The sequence below is a fragment of the Centropristis striata genome, chromosome 12, assembly GCF_030273125.1.
Source record: "Centropristis striata isolate RG_2023a ecotype Rhode Island chromosome 12, C.striata_1.0, whole genome shotgun sequence".
Lineage (NCBI taxonomy): Eukaryota > Metazoa > Chordata > Actinopteri > Perciformes > Serranidae > Centropristis > Centropristis striata.
The window spans coordinates 10,083,086-10,100,012 of record NC_081528.1 but is presented as its reverse complement, the minus strand read 5'-3'; the positions used below and the strand labels follow the sequence as shown (position 1 = coordinate 10,100,012).

The 16,927-nt window shown below is 39.4% G+C and overlaps 1 protein-coding gene across 2 annotated transcripts in view; it reads left to right on the top strand.

Annotated features, from left to right (window-relative positions):
* Window positions 1-10,276, top strand: part of LOC131981550 (polycomb group RING finger protein 3) — a 70,319-nt gene extending 60,043 nt beyond the window's left edge. For both annotated transcript variants that reach the window (XM_059345891.1, XM_059345890.1), the window contains exons 8-10: window positions 569-706; window positions 2,831-2,911; window positions 3,665-10,276. In XM_059345891.1, coding sequence (XP_059201874.1) covers window positions 569-706; window positions 2,831-2,911; window positions 3,665-3,712 — 267 coding nt within the window. In that variant the 3' untranslated portion in view covers window positions 3,713-10,276. The remainder of the gene's footprint in view (window positions 1-568; window positions 707-2,830; window positions 2,912-3,664) is intronic.
* Window positions 10,277-16,927: the final 6,651 nt, after the last annotated feature.

The following is a 16,927-nucleotide window of genomic DNA, read 5'->3' as shown; positions in this document are numbered from 1 at the left end:
TCGTCCAGGTAATAACCACGATTATGAGCTCCATTTGAGATTTCACAGCAATGTTTCCCCTACAGAAGTATGGACTTGTCCAGAACACAGGATATTTTTCCTGTATTTACTTTCCGGCTCCTGCCCCGGACACATCTGGCCAATAAGAGAAGAGAATGTGCTCACATGATTTGTCATAATTGTTTTGGTTGACTTGATTTGTCTCCATGTGAAAAGAAACTTAACCAAGGCGGAAAAGAAACTTATCAAACAATTCAGAAAAGATAAAACTTGCTGTGAAAGGAGTGAAAATGGCTTTAAAAGTCTGCAGCAAGGTAGCAATAGTGTGAAGGTGAAAATTTCATTACGAAACAAATGTTTACTTGTTGAATGGATGAAAAATGGAGAGACAGCTGCTTATTATATTCCCCAAAACTACTGGACCAGAAAATGCAAAGTACTGATGTATAGGTATTGATAAAATGTAAAAGACCTTCTTATTGAGGGTTGTAGAATGCTGTGTTTGGTGCAGACTGTTTCCCACAAATGGATGATTAGCGTCTGCTCTCTGTTGTGTCTCCTCTAACAGGTCAGCATCTGCTTGGAGTGCAACAGCAGCAAGCTTCGAGGTCTGAAGCGCAAGTGGATCCGCTGTTCAGCACAAGCCACAGTCCTCCATCTCAAGAAGTTCATCGCCAAAAAGCTTAACCTGACATCATTTAATGAGGTACAGACACGTAACACACAACAGGACACACATTATAAACTAAATGAAGAAAAAATATTAATTTTTCACCTTGTTGAGGGATTTTAACATTCAGCACCAGTCAAATTGTTTCCTTGCTTCGAACTGCAGGTATACACTGATAAAATACTTGAAATGCACAGTCTTTTTCACAAAAAGGATTTTGACTGAGATGAGGGTGACCAAAATTCATTTTACAGCATTTTCTTGCCAAAGTGAGTGTGACACAGTCATCTAAATTCCTCTACTTAGCAAACAATGTCGATATAGTCATCTGCGCTCATTAAATCCTGACAAAATGCTTTTTGTTCTTTTTCAAAAATTGGATTTGTAGCAATTTGGAACAAATGTGTTTAATTAGTTTTAACTTGTTTGGAAGCAGCAGCTGGGCGGCGCGTATCAGAAAGTTTAGTTAATCACAAGAAGTTACATAAATGTGGCTTAATTATACTTTTATGCATTGACTCATACCAGTCTTTTTGTGTTTGTTATATTTAGCAGGAAACGAGCCCTTATGATATCTAGCTGTGGTAATTTTTCTATTTATTGTCTTTGCCGCCCCGTTCAGAGCAGCAGGGGGAAGAGTGGGCGATAATTTGACAGATGGATTTTTTAGAACGCCGTGAATAATCATCACAGACGCCTTCGTGTCTTCTATTTTTTATTTCCTGTCTCTTTTATTTTTTACTGGCTGTCACAGAGATGAGTGGGCAGGCTCCATCATATCGTCGGCCGTAGCACAACTTTGGCGAAGACATCCGCTCCCCCCAGCAGCCATTGTTGTCCTCTCTGTTGACTATCAAAAGCTGTCGCTTCGCACCGTTTCTGTTTTGAGCGTCGAGCCGAGCACAGAACTTTACAACACTCAGCTTTGTCAGAGAACAGTTTCCTCTTTCCTCATGTTTGTAGAAGTCGCAGTTATCATTCTGTCAGCCATTGAAACGTCTCTGCAGGAAGTGAAGGAATGAAGAGAGGAAACACCAAAACTGACCAACCTCTTCAAAAACTTCGCCTTACTTAATATTCCAAAGCAACTGTATAGATAGATAAAGTGTAGGAGTCGTCATTAAAATTATATTCTACACTATGACAAAGCCCTAAAAGATGGCGCTTCTCAATTATCACAGTCATCATGCTGATTATTTAACATGATTGCTCAGTTTTCTGTGGAATTACATGGATTTACATACAAAATATAAGACTGAATTGAAATGAAATGACTGAGATAAATGATAAAAAGGTGCAATTTCTCCAAACTCAAGTTGATGAATTGAAATATGTTGGGTTTTTTTCTTCCAACTGTCAAAAACATGACCAACTTTTATTCTTTTTCTCCCGTGACAGTAAATTAAAGCAAATACTAAGATCTGAGAAGAAACAAAGTGGCTTTTTTGGCTTTTTTTTTTTGCAAAAACTCTTCTGCAGGTTTTAGTTTTCTGAGATGTCAAACTTTCTGGTTTGTACAAGGACATCAAAAGGGATCAGGGATGTTCTTCTTGTATTTTTTTCCCCTCTAATTCCTTTTATTCTGAAACAAAAGCCCTCCTTGACTTTCAAGATGAAAATCACAGCTCTCCAGCGCTTCCTCTGGATTAATGTTCATATCCTCCTAATCGCAGATCTGGGCAGTTTCCACGTCTCTGTCCGTGCTGATAAAAGCTGGCTGCTGTTTGTCCAGTCACAGCCAGCAGGTGGCGCTGTGGCCGTGCTCGCCTCTCTCCCTCTCTGCCTCTCTGTGTTGACTGGCAGATGCAGATGTGAGGCGCTGCTCAGCACAATATCAATGCCGGCTTCGCAGGGGGAGCAAGCTTCATGTTCAGTATTAAACTTTTGTGTTCCACCAAAAAGCCCCTCTGCTGCTGCTCAGCAGCCAGGGGCCATAAAATAAGCTTCCTCTCCAGGAAACAGCAGCTTGCATTAAAAAATGAGAGCAGAGGGGGCAGCGTATAGGTGGAAGTTTTATTTCTGCATCACACAGCTCAGACAGAGGCAGAACGCCCAACAGCAGAGGAAAACTAGTGTTTGTCATGTTGTTCAGCTCAGTTCAAACACTCTGAGGTCATAAATTGTTCAATAATTTGCTTTTTTGTTGTTGTCTTTTCACAGCTGGACATTTTATGCAACGAGGAAATCTTGGGAAAGGACCACACTTTGAAATTTGTTGTTGTGACAAGATGGAGATTTAAGGTAAGTCATGTTTCAAAAACATTAATATTGGGGTTTAATTTGGGGGTTTAATGAACGATTTAGGGTGTTACCAGAGTGTATCAAACTCTGAAATTAGTTTCTGATTGAAAAGGACACGGCCGCTCATAAAGTTGGAATAAAATATTTTTTTACCTCTTTGCATGAAATTATTGTGACAATGTGATTTATTCTTGACAGATAAAGTGGATATCTTCTCAAAACTTTGTTAGTTGTGACTTCCTTTTCATAGTGATATGTTTGGAAAAGATTGATTAACAGAGGAATAATAATAGTAATAATAATAATAATAGTTTGAATAATAATTTTGTTTTCAGACACAAGTCTGAAAACAAAATTATTATTCAAACTATGGGTGACCATGTATTTATAGTTGAAAGGTTTTCTTATTAAATTTTCTTAAAAAAGTTTTCTTTAAAAAAAATCCCTGATAATGAGTCTTTTTTAATGTTATGATATTAATTTTCTATCAGTATTTCAGCCTGAGTTGAAATTATTTAGATTGTCGGTTAAGCTTTAAATTCTTGCCTGATTTACAACTCCAAATGTGTGGTAATTGTCTTTTTCTTATGATTTTATCCTTGATTTCAGGCATAAGTACACACAAAACAGCTCTTTTTTTTCAATTGTCTACTTTATCAGCTAATCATTGCTAGCTTAGTTCTGCCTGAGTTGGTGGCAACTGGTTTTAAAGTAAATTAAACAGTGGTCTTGTGTCTTTGTTTCCCCCTGCAGAAATCCCCTCTCCTGCTCCATTACAGACCGAAGATGGATCTGCTGTAGCTAAAACGGACAACGGTTGTTTTTTTGTTTTTTGTTTGTTTTTTGGGGGGGGGGTCCAGTGGCCGCGGACTGTGCCGAAACCTTTTTAATTTATGCAAAGACGATCAACCAACACCAAGCAAACACCCGACGGTAAAAGTCAACACAAGCCAGCAAATCGGGATCTAAAGAGGGAGGGGGGGACAACTACAACAGGAACTGGCAACCTCCAGCACAGAAACTGCAACACTGGTGTGTTTTTAGGAACTAAAACAACCTTTTTTTTGTCCGCTACATCCTAGATATGTGAACAAAACAAAAAAGAAAAAAAAAAAAAACTAATGGAGAGAAAGCATATATTTATACTTTTGTACAGAAGAGACACATGGAACCAAGACACTACTGGTGCTCTGTTTACACGCAAACAAGATGTCGGGAATCACGTGACCGTCTTTTTGAGCTTCATGCAGATTTCATCCTCCGAGACAGAGGAGAGGAAGACATTTTTTTTTTTTTTTTTTTACAAAAAGGTATTTGTTCTTTTCCTTCAACAATACACGTCTTGGGAGCACAGAAAGTATATGGAAAAAGTTATATAACAGGCATCAATTTTAAGCTGTTTATCAAGTAAATTGTCTCTGAATTTTTCTTTTTTTATTTTCAATTTGTTGGCTTTGTCTAATTTGCTATTGGGTTCTTGATGATTGTCAATTGTGAATAGGCTAAAAAAATTTGTGTAGTAATTTATGTTCTATATACCAATATTGTACATAAAATGTCATTACAGAGAGAGAGAGAGAGAGACTGAAGAGAGTAAGAGAGACTTTAGACTGTTAAAAAAAAAAGAGTGGATCCCAGAAGTGCTATCTATATGTTGGGCGATAAATTAGGATTTTTAAAGACAGACTCACTATCAGTATCAAAAATATATAGATGCATTTTTATGTTGTCTGAGAAAGACACAAAACAAATATATCAAATCCTCTGCCATTTCTGTGTGTATGTGGGTATGTTACATTGCTCTCATAGCATTACGAGACTTCAAGAAAGCTTCCCCCCATGCTCCTCATCTCGCCTTTTTTTATTTGTTTTTATTTGTTTGGACATCATTATCAACCAATTCTGTCTTAACAATAACGCTACTCAAAACACTCATGTTCAAAAATGCCTGCAAGACATAAAAAATGCAATATTTGGGCAGAGAACTTTCATTTTTATAGACTTCACACCATGCAGTCCTTAATAATATCCATCCCTGTGTGTTTCAGCAGCACCAGGCAGGCAAATACTGATACACCCACATGTTTACAGCTTCTGGGTTGAGCTGCCAGCAGCAGATGTTGTTTGCACCCCGCACATCTTTATAACCATGCATTTCATTCTGCTCCCCCTTTCACCGCAAAAGCTCTCTAAATGCTGAAAATTATTCTGCAACTTGTAAAACTTTTCTTAACCGCTTCAACGACTAAGTGGAGAGTAGAGTTATCCTATTCGTCCAAATCAAATTCTGGTGTCAAGTATTGGACATTTTCTCGCCCACAGGAAGTGAAATAAGATTTGTTAATGGTGAAATGTGGTAACCTGCAAGCTTTCCTCGACTTCTTGGTATGAATCATCACAGACGGCTCGGTTTCGATTGACAGGACTGCAGATAGCTGACGTCACGTTGTGTTTATGGGGTATTTTTAAGTTACTTCTCACTGCCAGTTGGATATTATTTTTTGTCACAGAATCAGTATAAAGGCCGGCTGCATTCACACCAAGTTAGACACAGCAGTGATTTGTGCAGGCTTGTGTGACGGTGTGGGAGTGTCATTCATTTGTGTTCCCCATGGTGCTAACATTTAGCCGTGCTGCTAGAATGCCGGGTCATACGAGTGATTGTCTATCGGATTAAAATGACACATTTACCTGGATGCAAGGTGCATGAAAACGGACATTTTTTAAACTGGTGCACAAGATCAAAACATAACGTTACACCCCTTTGTGTTCGGTATTATCTTCAGTTACATGATTGGCCTTTGACATTGGGTTGCATTTCTCCAAAACTTTATTCCGTCTTAACTTTGCTACGTCTTTTTCTCCCGACGCTCCTAACCGCTGCAGCCTGAACTCACATTTAAATAAATGGCAGGACTGGCGTTTTGACCACGGCGCCTGATTTGGTGTGAATGCATCCTAAAACTTTGACTTTATTTGCAGGATAGCCCAGTGTTCAATACTGTTGACTTCACAAGACACAAGTTTCTGAGTATTTTTGAGAACTCGTAAATTCAGGTTTCGCACAGGGAGGTTTTTTGAGCATTTTGATAATGAAATTCTGAATAAAAATGACTACTGTTTGGTCATTTGGTGCTTATAAATGTATGTTTCTAAGTCCTGAGGAGGATTGTTCCTTGGGAATGTGCTGTTCTTAACTGTGTGACACAGCAAACCAATGTTCTGTTCAAACAGCTAAATGTCTTTAATCGCAACATTCAAAGCAAACTGCTAAACTGTCTTTAACGTTACCACAACTGGATCCCGAAACGCCATGTCAGACCTCAAGTAGTATTACCTCACTGACCTGTCTGTAACTAACCCTTTGCATTGCATCTGCCCACTACAAACTGTTCCTCTGTGTGATCACATGCAGGGTTCCTGTGCAGCATCAGGCTCCTGGCAAAATATTCATTTGACAACTTTCTTGAAACTGGATAATAAGTCTGAAAAGTTGGACACGGATATGAAAATGCTCCTTTGATTCCAAGTATTATTTGGAGTTTTGCATCATGATTTACAGGCAAAATATTTTGGAAATAGGTAAATGTATGGGAGCCCTGCTTCATAAGGACCTATGACATGTTTATAGCCTACAGGTCTGTATCGAACCAGCTCAACCAAAACTCCTCCCACAGTCGTTCATCTCTGCATGTTTCAGTTCTCGTTTTACAGTACCCTTTATGTTTCAGGACCCTTAATCCAGTAACCTCCACTCTGTAAAGTGCTCATTGTTTTTGGCTTTTATTTCGGCATCTAAAATCATCTTTTTAAAAAAGTTTAACATGCAATTGAGTTGCACTAGGTGCTTGGATCCTGGTATACCTGGGTGAAAATACGATTCTACAAAAATAATTTGCAGCTACATTCTGCATTTTCCAATTACTGCAAGTCTTGTGATTTCTCCCTGTTTTCCTCTTCCTGTGTATTTCTGTACACATTCTGTGAACTTTGTGATTGTAACAACCCTTTTGATGAGCAGAAACAGACAATAATCAATTTTAATTGTTTTTCCCCCAGGTAAAAATGGAAAAGAAAATAGTCAGAATTTTATAATCGGCTCTAAAGAATTGATTTAAAGCCAAAAACAATGATCGCCAACTAGTCAGCTCACGGAAGAGTATTGTGTTAGAAAATACCTGCAGAAATAATGTAATAATGAGCACTGTCATGTCTTTTTACGTGCAGACTTGGTGTTTTAAAGGCTTGTACGCAGGTCTGAGGTGGACCTCACACTGATCTGGTTTGCAGTTTGGGGGAAAATGCTGTTTAACCCTGGTGTCTGACATCCCAAATGTTTATTTTGACATTCAGCTATCGACCAGAGTCCTCGTCCTGTTGTGTCCTCATGGTGCTCCAGTCTGTTGATGATGAAATCTCTTAACATTGTACATAAGCTTTTTCCTCAGGTGATTAAGCTGTTAAAGCACCCAACACATGGTGCTACTACAAACGCAAACAAATGTCATCAACACGTACATTTCTGTATCATGCAGAGCTGCGTTCTGTTTAGAAGGACATGCATTGAAACAAAAGGTTACATCTGTATGTGTGTTCATTTTTTAACCCAGTTTTTTTTTTTAAGCAGCTGTGTTCACACTGCTGCACCTTTTTTGTGTCTAATGTTTTCTCTTCACATCAGATTTTTCCTCACTGCTGTGAAGAGGGAAATGACACTGGTAACACTGAGTATAAATACACTTGCAAAAGAGAAAATGGGCACAAAGATTTCAGTCAACAAGCAGCAGTTAGCATCTGTTTTACTGCTTTTTTTTCTTGTACTTTCACACAGTCGAGACAAAAATCTGATGTTTTCAACACAAAAGGCAGCAGTGTGAACAAAGTGTGTGTTTTTTTTTAATTTAGTTTAAAAAATCCTGTGATCTGTGTGACGGACTGGGATCCTGATGGGACTGAGAGGGGTTTTTGCCACAGTGACGGTCAGAAATAATCCGTCTCTGGCGCTGGTGCTTCCTTTGGTGCTAACAACTCCTCGTTCAGACTCGTTCAAGAAAGATTCAATCAGAGACAGAAAGGCACTGTGTCGCAGTTCTCCTGTCACTTCCCCCCCTCACATTGAACTTGTTTGTGCTCGAGTCCTCTGTTGTCTTTTCTTTGGAGCCATCTTGCTGTGCAGATACAGAAGGTGCTGGCTTTTCCTCCCCTTCTCATTGATTTGTTGGGTTTGGTGTGCCCACTTGCCTTGGCTTGCTCTGGAGAGAATTTTTAATAAGTCATAGACTGTGACGGGGCTGATGCTGTGAAGAATACAAGGAATCTGGTGAGAAAATGGGTGTGCTAGCTGCAATTTCCTGCCTCTGAGAGAAAGTCACACTTATTAGAGGCTTCTCCGGTGAGATGTTTGCACCTCCTCAGATTCAGATTGAAGAGGTGCATTAAATACAGTTTCAATTTTCCCAAAGTTCTCTTGACCTGGCTGCTTCTTAAACCTCCTGTGCACCAGAATGGATCGATGTTGCGCTTTTCTTGACATTGAGACATCAGTGCCGCTACACTTGACAGCCAAACTAAGAGGCTTACAGCAGGCCGGACTCTGCTTGCTGCAGATAGGGGTCGGTCTCGTCTCTGAAAGGTCTCCGTAGCGGAGGGAGTCCGTCCTCTGTCAGAGATTCAGCTCCCTGCCTCATTTTCTCTGCTTTGACCTTGAGCACCTGTCAGCCTGTTTGTTATCTGCGCGAGGCTCGGGCGAGCCGAGTATAATTTCAATTCGAGGTGGTTTCTCCGCTTCACTTGGACTGACAGTACCAGCAGAACACCCCTCCACCGTGATGAGAAGACAAGTAAACAATTCTTCTTTGTACAGTCTCTGAATGCAGCAACGTTCATTTCAGGCTTTTTGGCAGCAGAATCAATCCTGGCAACTTAAGAAGACTCTTCTATGTTCACTCCACTGTAATAAGTGTCCACTCTGGGAGTGCGATAGCTTTCTTTGTGGCCCAGCTCACACTCTCCCTCATTTCTTTAAAGCTCAGTAATCTCACAGGCAGGCAGAGAAGGAGACCTCGAGGGTCACTCTGATGGCAAACACTCCAAAACATGTACACTGTCTGCACCGCACCGCTGCAGCTGATGCCGTCTCTAAAGGACTGCTCGGCTCTGAACTGCGCCACGCTCAAGTGCACTGAATCTCGCCGCCATGGGTGGTGCAGCTTGAAGAACAAACGACTGATTAAGTTCCGGAATGTTTTACCACTTCAGGATGGCGACTGTTGCTTTTAGAGATTGTTCACTGGCGGTCGGATCGGCAAAGTCCTTTTTTCAGAAGACGCACTGGTTGAAATTAACATGTGACCTTTGACTTTTGTGTCCGAGATTGAGATTGTTGGGTTCAGTAATTCCTGAACGAATTGGGAAATAAGTCAAAAAGGACTTCACAGTGGCATCCCCCCCTCCCCCCCTCCCCCCCCACCCCCCATGAGCCATAGCAGATGTCGTCAATAAATCTGTCCATTTCTTCTTTTTTTTTATTATTGTTATTTATTTATGCTGAAAAAGTGACTTCTGCAGTAGTTTTGAATTTTTTAAATGAGATTTGCTCTCCTATTTGTCCATAAATTTCTATTTCTCTCTTGTTTTGTGTGTGGAACCTCTATACCAGACTCATTAAAATGGCTTAAATTATGAATTTGCGATTGAAATCCTTTTTCTTTTTTGTATTTTTATTCCAGGTGTGTTCATGTCTACGAGATGCTCTGTCTGTGTATAACAAACACATAGGTGTCTTCTTTTTTTTTTTTAGGTCAAGCGCAAAAAAACAGCTAAAAACAAGAAAAAAACTAAATTGTGTGAATTCTGGCGATGTGGTTATTGTATTTGCAAGGAAGATGTGCAATATGCGGTTCTCAGATGGTTCCAGGTTTCAGCTAGAACATTTTACTTTTGATTGTTTTTGGTTTTTCCAGTCAGTTCCTCAGGTCACTAAATGCCTTCTGGTCCTGAGGGTGACCAGGAAATCTCAGAACATACACTAATGCACCCGAAATACAAAACGACTGGATTTTATTTTAGTCTTGTCTCTCTCTCTTGTCGTTCCTCCCCCCGTTTATTCCGTGAAGATTTTCTCAGACTTTTGTTTTTATTTTTATTTTCAGGTTAACACAGGCACTTATTCAGGTGTCCTTTTCCTTGCCTCCTTTTTTTGTATTATTGTTATTTATTGCACATGTAATGAACTGGTTTCCATTGCCACATTGAATTCAAGGAGTTTTGGGTCTAGAATGGGGTTGGAATTTCTTACGTACAAAACTACAGAAGCTTTTGTCAAAACCTAAGTGTGTATTTCATCAATAAATGCCTTTAAAAGTGTTCCTGGTGCTGCAGCGACTCTTCTTTGTCTGGCAATGCATGATTAAGACATAATAGTGTGCATTTTTTTGTATTTCTTCATCATCGTATTTTGGTCGAAAGTAACAAATTACATTGACATTCAGATTCTTTATACTTCACTCAACTATTTCTATTTTTGCAACTTCATACTTACACCACACTAAATTTAAACTTTATTCCACTACATTGATCTGACAGCTTTTGTTACCAGTTACTTTACAGATTCTAGTAAAAAATAAATATAATTTTGACGTTTTATTATCATCATTAATCATTTCTGTTGGGAAAAGATACCCAGCTCCACCTTTACCAGCTGCATCATTAAAGTAATGTACACATTAATGCATCAATGACTTCAATACAATTTATATTTGCATGAAGAGTACTCTTTTGGTACTTTAAGTATAGCTCAATGCCAGTACTAGAACTTATACTTAAGTTTCATTTTGCAGGACTACAACTTATAAGAATCTGTACTCTGTTGCAGCAAGATGGAATGTTAACATGGTGAATGTTTACCTGTACTGGGGAAAATTGTGCTTCAGTGGAAAAAAAGGACTAAGATAAATAAAAGCAATATCACAATCATCAAATTCAGAATGTTCAAATGCATGTGCTATGTCCAAGACTTGTTTATATGATGAAGCGACAAAGAAGTCACCAACTCTGCAGCTTTATATTTTATATTTATTTTTTAAGCCTCTTTTAGTTTGTTTTGTTTTTGTTTTATGCAAATGCACCGTGTGGTTCAATCTCATGAACATGCCTTTAAAACCCACTGGATGCTACCTGCCCAGCACTAACCAGCCGACAGATACAGTTAATGACCATCTGTTCAATGCTCCACTATGTTCACCAGCTAAAGAGTCACAGATTTCTCTCCAAATTTACGTTTGATTTGGTTTTAAGCTTCTAAGTGGATATTGGACAAAATGAATGTTAATGTTGCTCTGTATATGTGGGTGTGTAAGTTTCCTTTTGGCCATATAAAGAAACTAGCTCCTGTTCCACAGCAGTAACATAAAACTTTGGTTTGAAACTTAAGCTGCAGAAGACAGCATATACAGTAATGGAGAATTCTGGGCCTCCAGCAGAGGAGAAGAGCAGAGCAGAGCAGCCCTCCAGCCAATTTACTCACAGTGAACATACAGCAAGTGAAAGGTCTTTTATCGCCCAGTGAGTTTCAGCCTTTTACCCAATACAAATACTTTTTTTTAATGATTTGAGTTTTCTCCCTGTATGCTATATTTTTTGAGTTTTGTCCCATGGCAGGACAATGCATAAAATGCTGTGTCTCAAATCAAAGGACCTTTTGTCACAGCAATTGTGGCAGATGTTAAATGTCAGGCGGCCTCAAGGTTCCATCTGTTCACACTGCAGCTGCAGATTTATTCAGTTGGTGGCTGTGATCGGTTTAACGTCCTGGACTGCGCCCTTCTGTTGCGTGGGAAGTTTTCTAACTGAGTGAAATGACCTGGATGTTTTTGAGTGGCAGCATAGACTGTATATAAGTAATGGACGTAGTCACCCTGATGTCACCCGTTGGATTGTGGCCTGTTGGAAGCATCGAGTTCATCGTTACACTCGTCGCCATCTTGTTTCCGATACGGGGAGCAGACCATATTTGGACTGTGGAGGAGGAGAGGGATCTGATCACTGACTACAGCCTCTCTACACCTCAACCTGACTGAGAGAAGCTGCTGCTAATTCATGTTAGCATTAACTGGGATGTTCATTTTGGCTAGCAAAAAACAAAAACAAAATGTTTGTTACTTACCTCAGAAAAATGAACAGCGACTCCTTGGAGTGTCTGTTAGTCCAAACAAACGCTGAACAAGACATTTTTACTGATCAAAACGTTCAAATAAACTGTCATTAAGTGAAAATACAGTGAAAGGGTCAAAGTTATGAGACCAAACCGCTAATATGAATTTATATATATATAAATTCGTATTAGCGGTTCATTGGTTATTTGATTATTATTATTATTATTTTTTTTTTTTTTTAAAGCAATGCAACTATTTATTTTAGTATGTATCCCTGTTTTATTTATTTTATTGTTTCTTGTTTGTTTGTTTATGTACAGCACTTTGTTGCAGCTGTGGTTGTTTTTTTAAGTGCTTTACAAATAAAGTTGAGTTGAGAAACATGTATTGTACAGCAACTGTAATATTTATGACAATTAACATTTGACTTCACTTCCACCATATTTAATATACTTTGTGGGACAATCTTAATAAACTATAGCTGCATTTAATTCCCTATATTTGCTATATGAAAGTATCATGTGACCCACAGCGTTTACAGCTGATTGTCGAGTTTTTTCTTTGACATCTGATGCATTTGAGGCTGTGGTGAATCCTGCCAATCTATTACTTCAGGCAGATTAAAATAATGGATTATTTTAAAACTCAATTTCACGCATAACTGGTTTCAGGCGTGACAGTTGCGGCTGATTCACAGCTGTTATCAGGTGCTGCTGTTTGGAGCTGGAGCTGATAGATTTCCTGGTATCGCCATTAGATTGAGAACACTGAATAAGGTTTCAGTGTACAGTATTATGCACTTAATTTATAAAGCTTTGTTTGGACTGTGCCAGACTTTATGATCAGGCAACAAGTCCTGGATCACTACAGATGACAGAATCCAAATGGCAGTATAAATAGACCTTGTGTGATTATATGCATGAGCATGAAACAGAAATAAATAAATCTTTAATCCTCTCCCCAGTGCCACTGATATTTGATTATTCATTTGAAATGATAAATATATGACTTTATTTTGTGTCAGTGGCCCCTCCTGTGGAGCAGGAGCGGAGGATTTATTCGCCGCTTGCAGTTTGAGGAGAAATGACTCTCAGAAGACAACAGGATGCGATGTGTTGTTTGTTTTCACAGGACCATTAGATGGCAGCTATTTCAGTCGCTATCTGTGGGCGGAGTGCTCAGATGTGTGAAATGAGAAGAGGAAAACCATATTATTGAGTCATTAACCAAGTCCATGGTGTGGAGACTGCAGATCTTTCTTTTATTTTCCATCACTGGTGTTTTACCACATGGTGTTTCAACACCAGCAGGGGCACCGAGAGTCAAACTCAGGGCAGTTAATCAGGAGGAGACACTAAAAAGGCTGTTGGGTGATGTAATGCTGTGGTTTCCAATGTCTTTCGGTTGTTACTTGATGAAAACAATGTAGCATCTCATTCTGACCCTTCATGATTGCTGAAATTGGGCCTCATGCTGGAAGCAATACATGAAAAAATGTCCTCTTATGTATCCACAATTTGTTCTTATTTGCTTGGTACCCATTGATGGGCACCAATGTTTTATTGTTGGTGACTGAAAGAACTCTCACATAAAGTAAGAAAAAAACCCATCTTGGTTTCACACTCCACAAACTGTTTGTCCAGTGCAAGGAAGCATACATTTTAAATTTGAGGATGATATAACAAATGCATGAATATCATATCACCACATGTATTTCATATATTCTATACATAATTATAAACAACATTATAATCTAATATAAATGTTTTAGCTCTTTATTTTATTTTGTAACAATACATACATTCTGGAAAATAACATTTTGCTGTTCAAGTTCTTCTTCTTACAGTGGGCATGTGTCAGAATATTTGCATGCATATATAGTGTTTATGGGGCCTTATGTATGGAAAAAACAAAAAAAAACAACAATTACATTTTAGCCCATTTTAACACAGAGAAAGAGCAAGTTTCAATGTTTACAATGTTCGCTGCAAAACAAGTCTTCAATATAAGAACTTTTACTATTTATGCTCAAGTACCAATATTTACTTTTACATAAATTAAACTTTTTTATTCAGGCCTTTCACTTGGAATACAGTACTTTTTCACTATGCTATTCAACGGAAGGATTTGCATATTTCTGCCAGCATTGCACTACTTTCAGTTTTCTCTTGGGACTCCCAGTGCTGCAGCTTCTCTGCACAGCTTTAAAACTAAATAACATCGACATCCAGCCAGTGCTGTGCAAGTCCACATTTTTAGGGTGATCCTAATTGGTACAACTGTCCTTAAACAGCCCCTTCCACATCATCTGAACATGCTGACAGCTGTGAGGTTACAGCAGATCAGGGAGGGAGTCTGAGCCAGCACCATGGATGAACAAGATTTTCCTCGTACTGGGCGACCCAGTGGATGTGGTTCGATGCCAGCAGGAGGTAAGTGGAGGGATCAGCAAGTGTCACAGCTTTTTTTTCAGAGCTCCAGCGCCCAATTCTCTTGATGTGTCTAGACAGCCATGGGTGGAATGACAGCGAGCGCAGCCCCGTGCTGCATGATATCCTCAGTGCTGCTGGTTTTGACAGCAGCCTCCCCGTCCGTCTCCCCTCTCGCCTTGACTGAAAAACCAAAGCCTGCCAACTACAGTCAGCATGGCTACTGTGAATCAGTTTACTACTGAACCTTGTCAGCGCGTCGGCTGCATGAAACACGGAATCTCAAACTTTGGTCATTACCATTAAATCACAATTAGTTTGAACATTGCAGGGAGAATAATACGACAGCGTCTGGCTGAAATTGCATTTAACCTTTAGAGATTGAGAAGATTGCACCTCAGAGATGAAAAACCTTGCAGGAGTTTTACCGTCCTGTTTTTTTTTTATAAATTCAGTTTTTCTTATTTATTTCTTTTCATTTACTTTCAATTCTTCCCCGTTATGGATTTGGCAATATTGTTGCTTCAGGTTATTGCTGCTCTGTGTGACGCAGGACAGAGACGTTGGCAGAAAAAGAAAAGGTCAATAATTCATCAGCCGAGACAGAGGTGGCAACACACACAAAAGACATCTCTCTGCTCCAGACGGAAGACACTTTTGGATGCCGGAAACGGTTTTATTTCATATTATGTGATTATTAACGGGGTTAAAAGATCAAGGCCTAAACTACATACAGGCAAAAAGTCAGCATCTTTTAAAAATCACCTGATCTGGACATTATCACACCATTGTATGTGTCTTTATCAGTGGTTATGATCCCCGAAGTATTGGCAAGTAGAGGCCTACTCCACCTACTGGGAGGTAAAAGAGGTTGTTATCGGCTCATTGTTCACTTGCTGTTACTATCAGATTTGTTATGTTTTGTCACCAAAAAGGCAGCAGTTTTGTTCGGTTTTGGCAACCACATTACTTGTGTTGTATGAACTCTCAGATGTACGTTGCTTTGGGGAAAAGCCTGCACTAACTGAAATTTGTGACATTGTGAGGTAAGAGCTTACAAGTTCCTGGTTTAGGGTTTCGAAGTTGTACAAGAAATTTTGCAAAAAAAAAAGGACAATAAATGCCACCAGCGAAGTATTTTCCAGACCAACATTAATACCATAAGTGACAGTTAAGTGATGTAACTTGAAATAATATAATTTACTTTTGGCTTCACACAGGATACAGTCCTGGGTTTGTTTAAAATGGACAGGCAAATTAATACGGCATCAGCAGTGATGTGGGTGTACCGGACGATTGTTGGAAGGTTTAGACGTATCCAGCTGGTAAAGAGGCCCCAAAGTAGACAAAGGACACACTGGAGAGATTATGTCATCCGGAGTGGGAATGGTTGGGAGTTCTTCATGAAGAGCTGAGAAACAGTGCTTATCTGGGGCTGGGTTGTGTTCCCCAGCAGAAGATATGGATCATTTCATTTGCAAGCACAGTACACATTTCTGTGTACAACTTCACCAGTGTTAGCCAGCTGGCTAATTTTCAACCGCCATATTCACTTAGAGCTTCTAACAGCTGTTAGAAAGATGCATGTCTGTTTATTGACGCTTAAATCTGCAGTGTGTTTATAACAACCTGTGACTGTGTCATTTTTCTGAATTATGATTTAGTTTAGACGTAATGAAGATGCATCATCTACTGCATGGTACAGTAGATAATCAGAGGCTCAGACACAGTGGCAGACTGGATTCATTTGGCAACTTGGACACCAACTAATGTGGGTAAATCCTCTGTAGAAGCTGGGATCCTATTAACCATTCTGATGGTGTATTCATGTTACATTGAAAGCAGTTTTTCTGTGACAATGTGAATACGCTATTAATCTTCGTCCAAGGCTGTGGAGTTGAGAGAAGTTGGACACGTGTCATTCGTGTTGCCTTGAAGTTTGCAGATCTGAAGAGAAACTAATTAATTTATTATCACCAGGAACTTTTAAAAGTATCCAACCTTCACTTTGTAAAGCCAGACTCTTGAGGAAAATATGCAGTTTAAATAAATGTCAAGTAATTTTAAAAACACTGAATGTTAAAGGACACATTTCCATAAATGGAGGCATTTGTGTTGTGCCTCAGAAAATCAACTTTTTCTTATTTCAGCGATCCAAAGGAGAAACAGCCGTGTGTGTGTGCTGGTGATTTAAGAACTTCTGAGCCAACATTTGCAGATTGTGATCCACGTCGACTGGATATAAGACCACAGATGGTGTCAACAGTCATGAACTAGGAGTAACGACACTCAGAGGAGCATCTCCCAAAGCCCTGGTATTAACTGTCCCCATGGCAACGGCTGTCAACCTCTGCCCCACAAACACACACACACACACACACACACACACACACACAAAGAATGGAGGGCACATTCATAGCTGCACCAATTAGCAG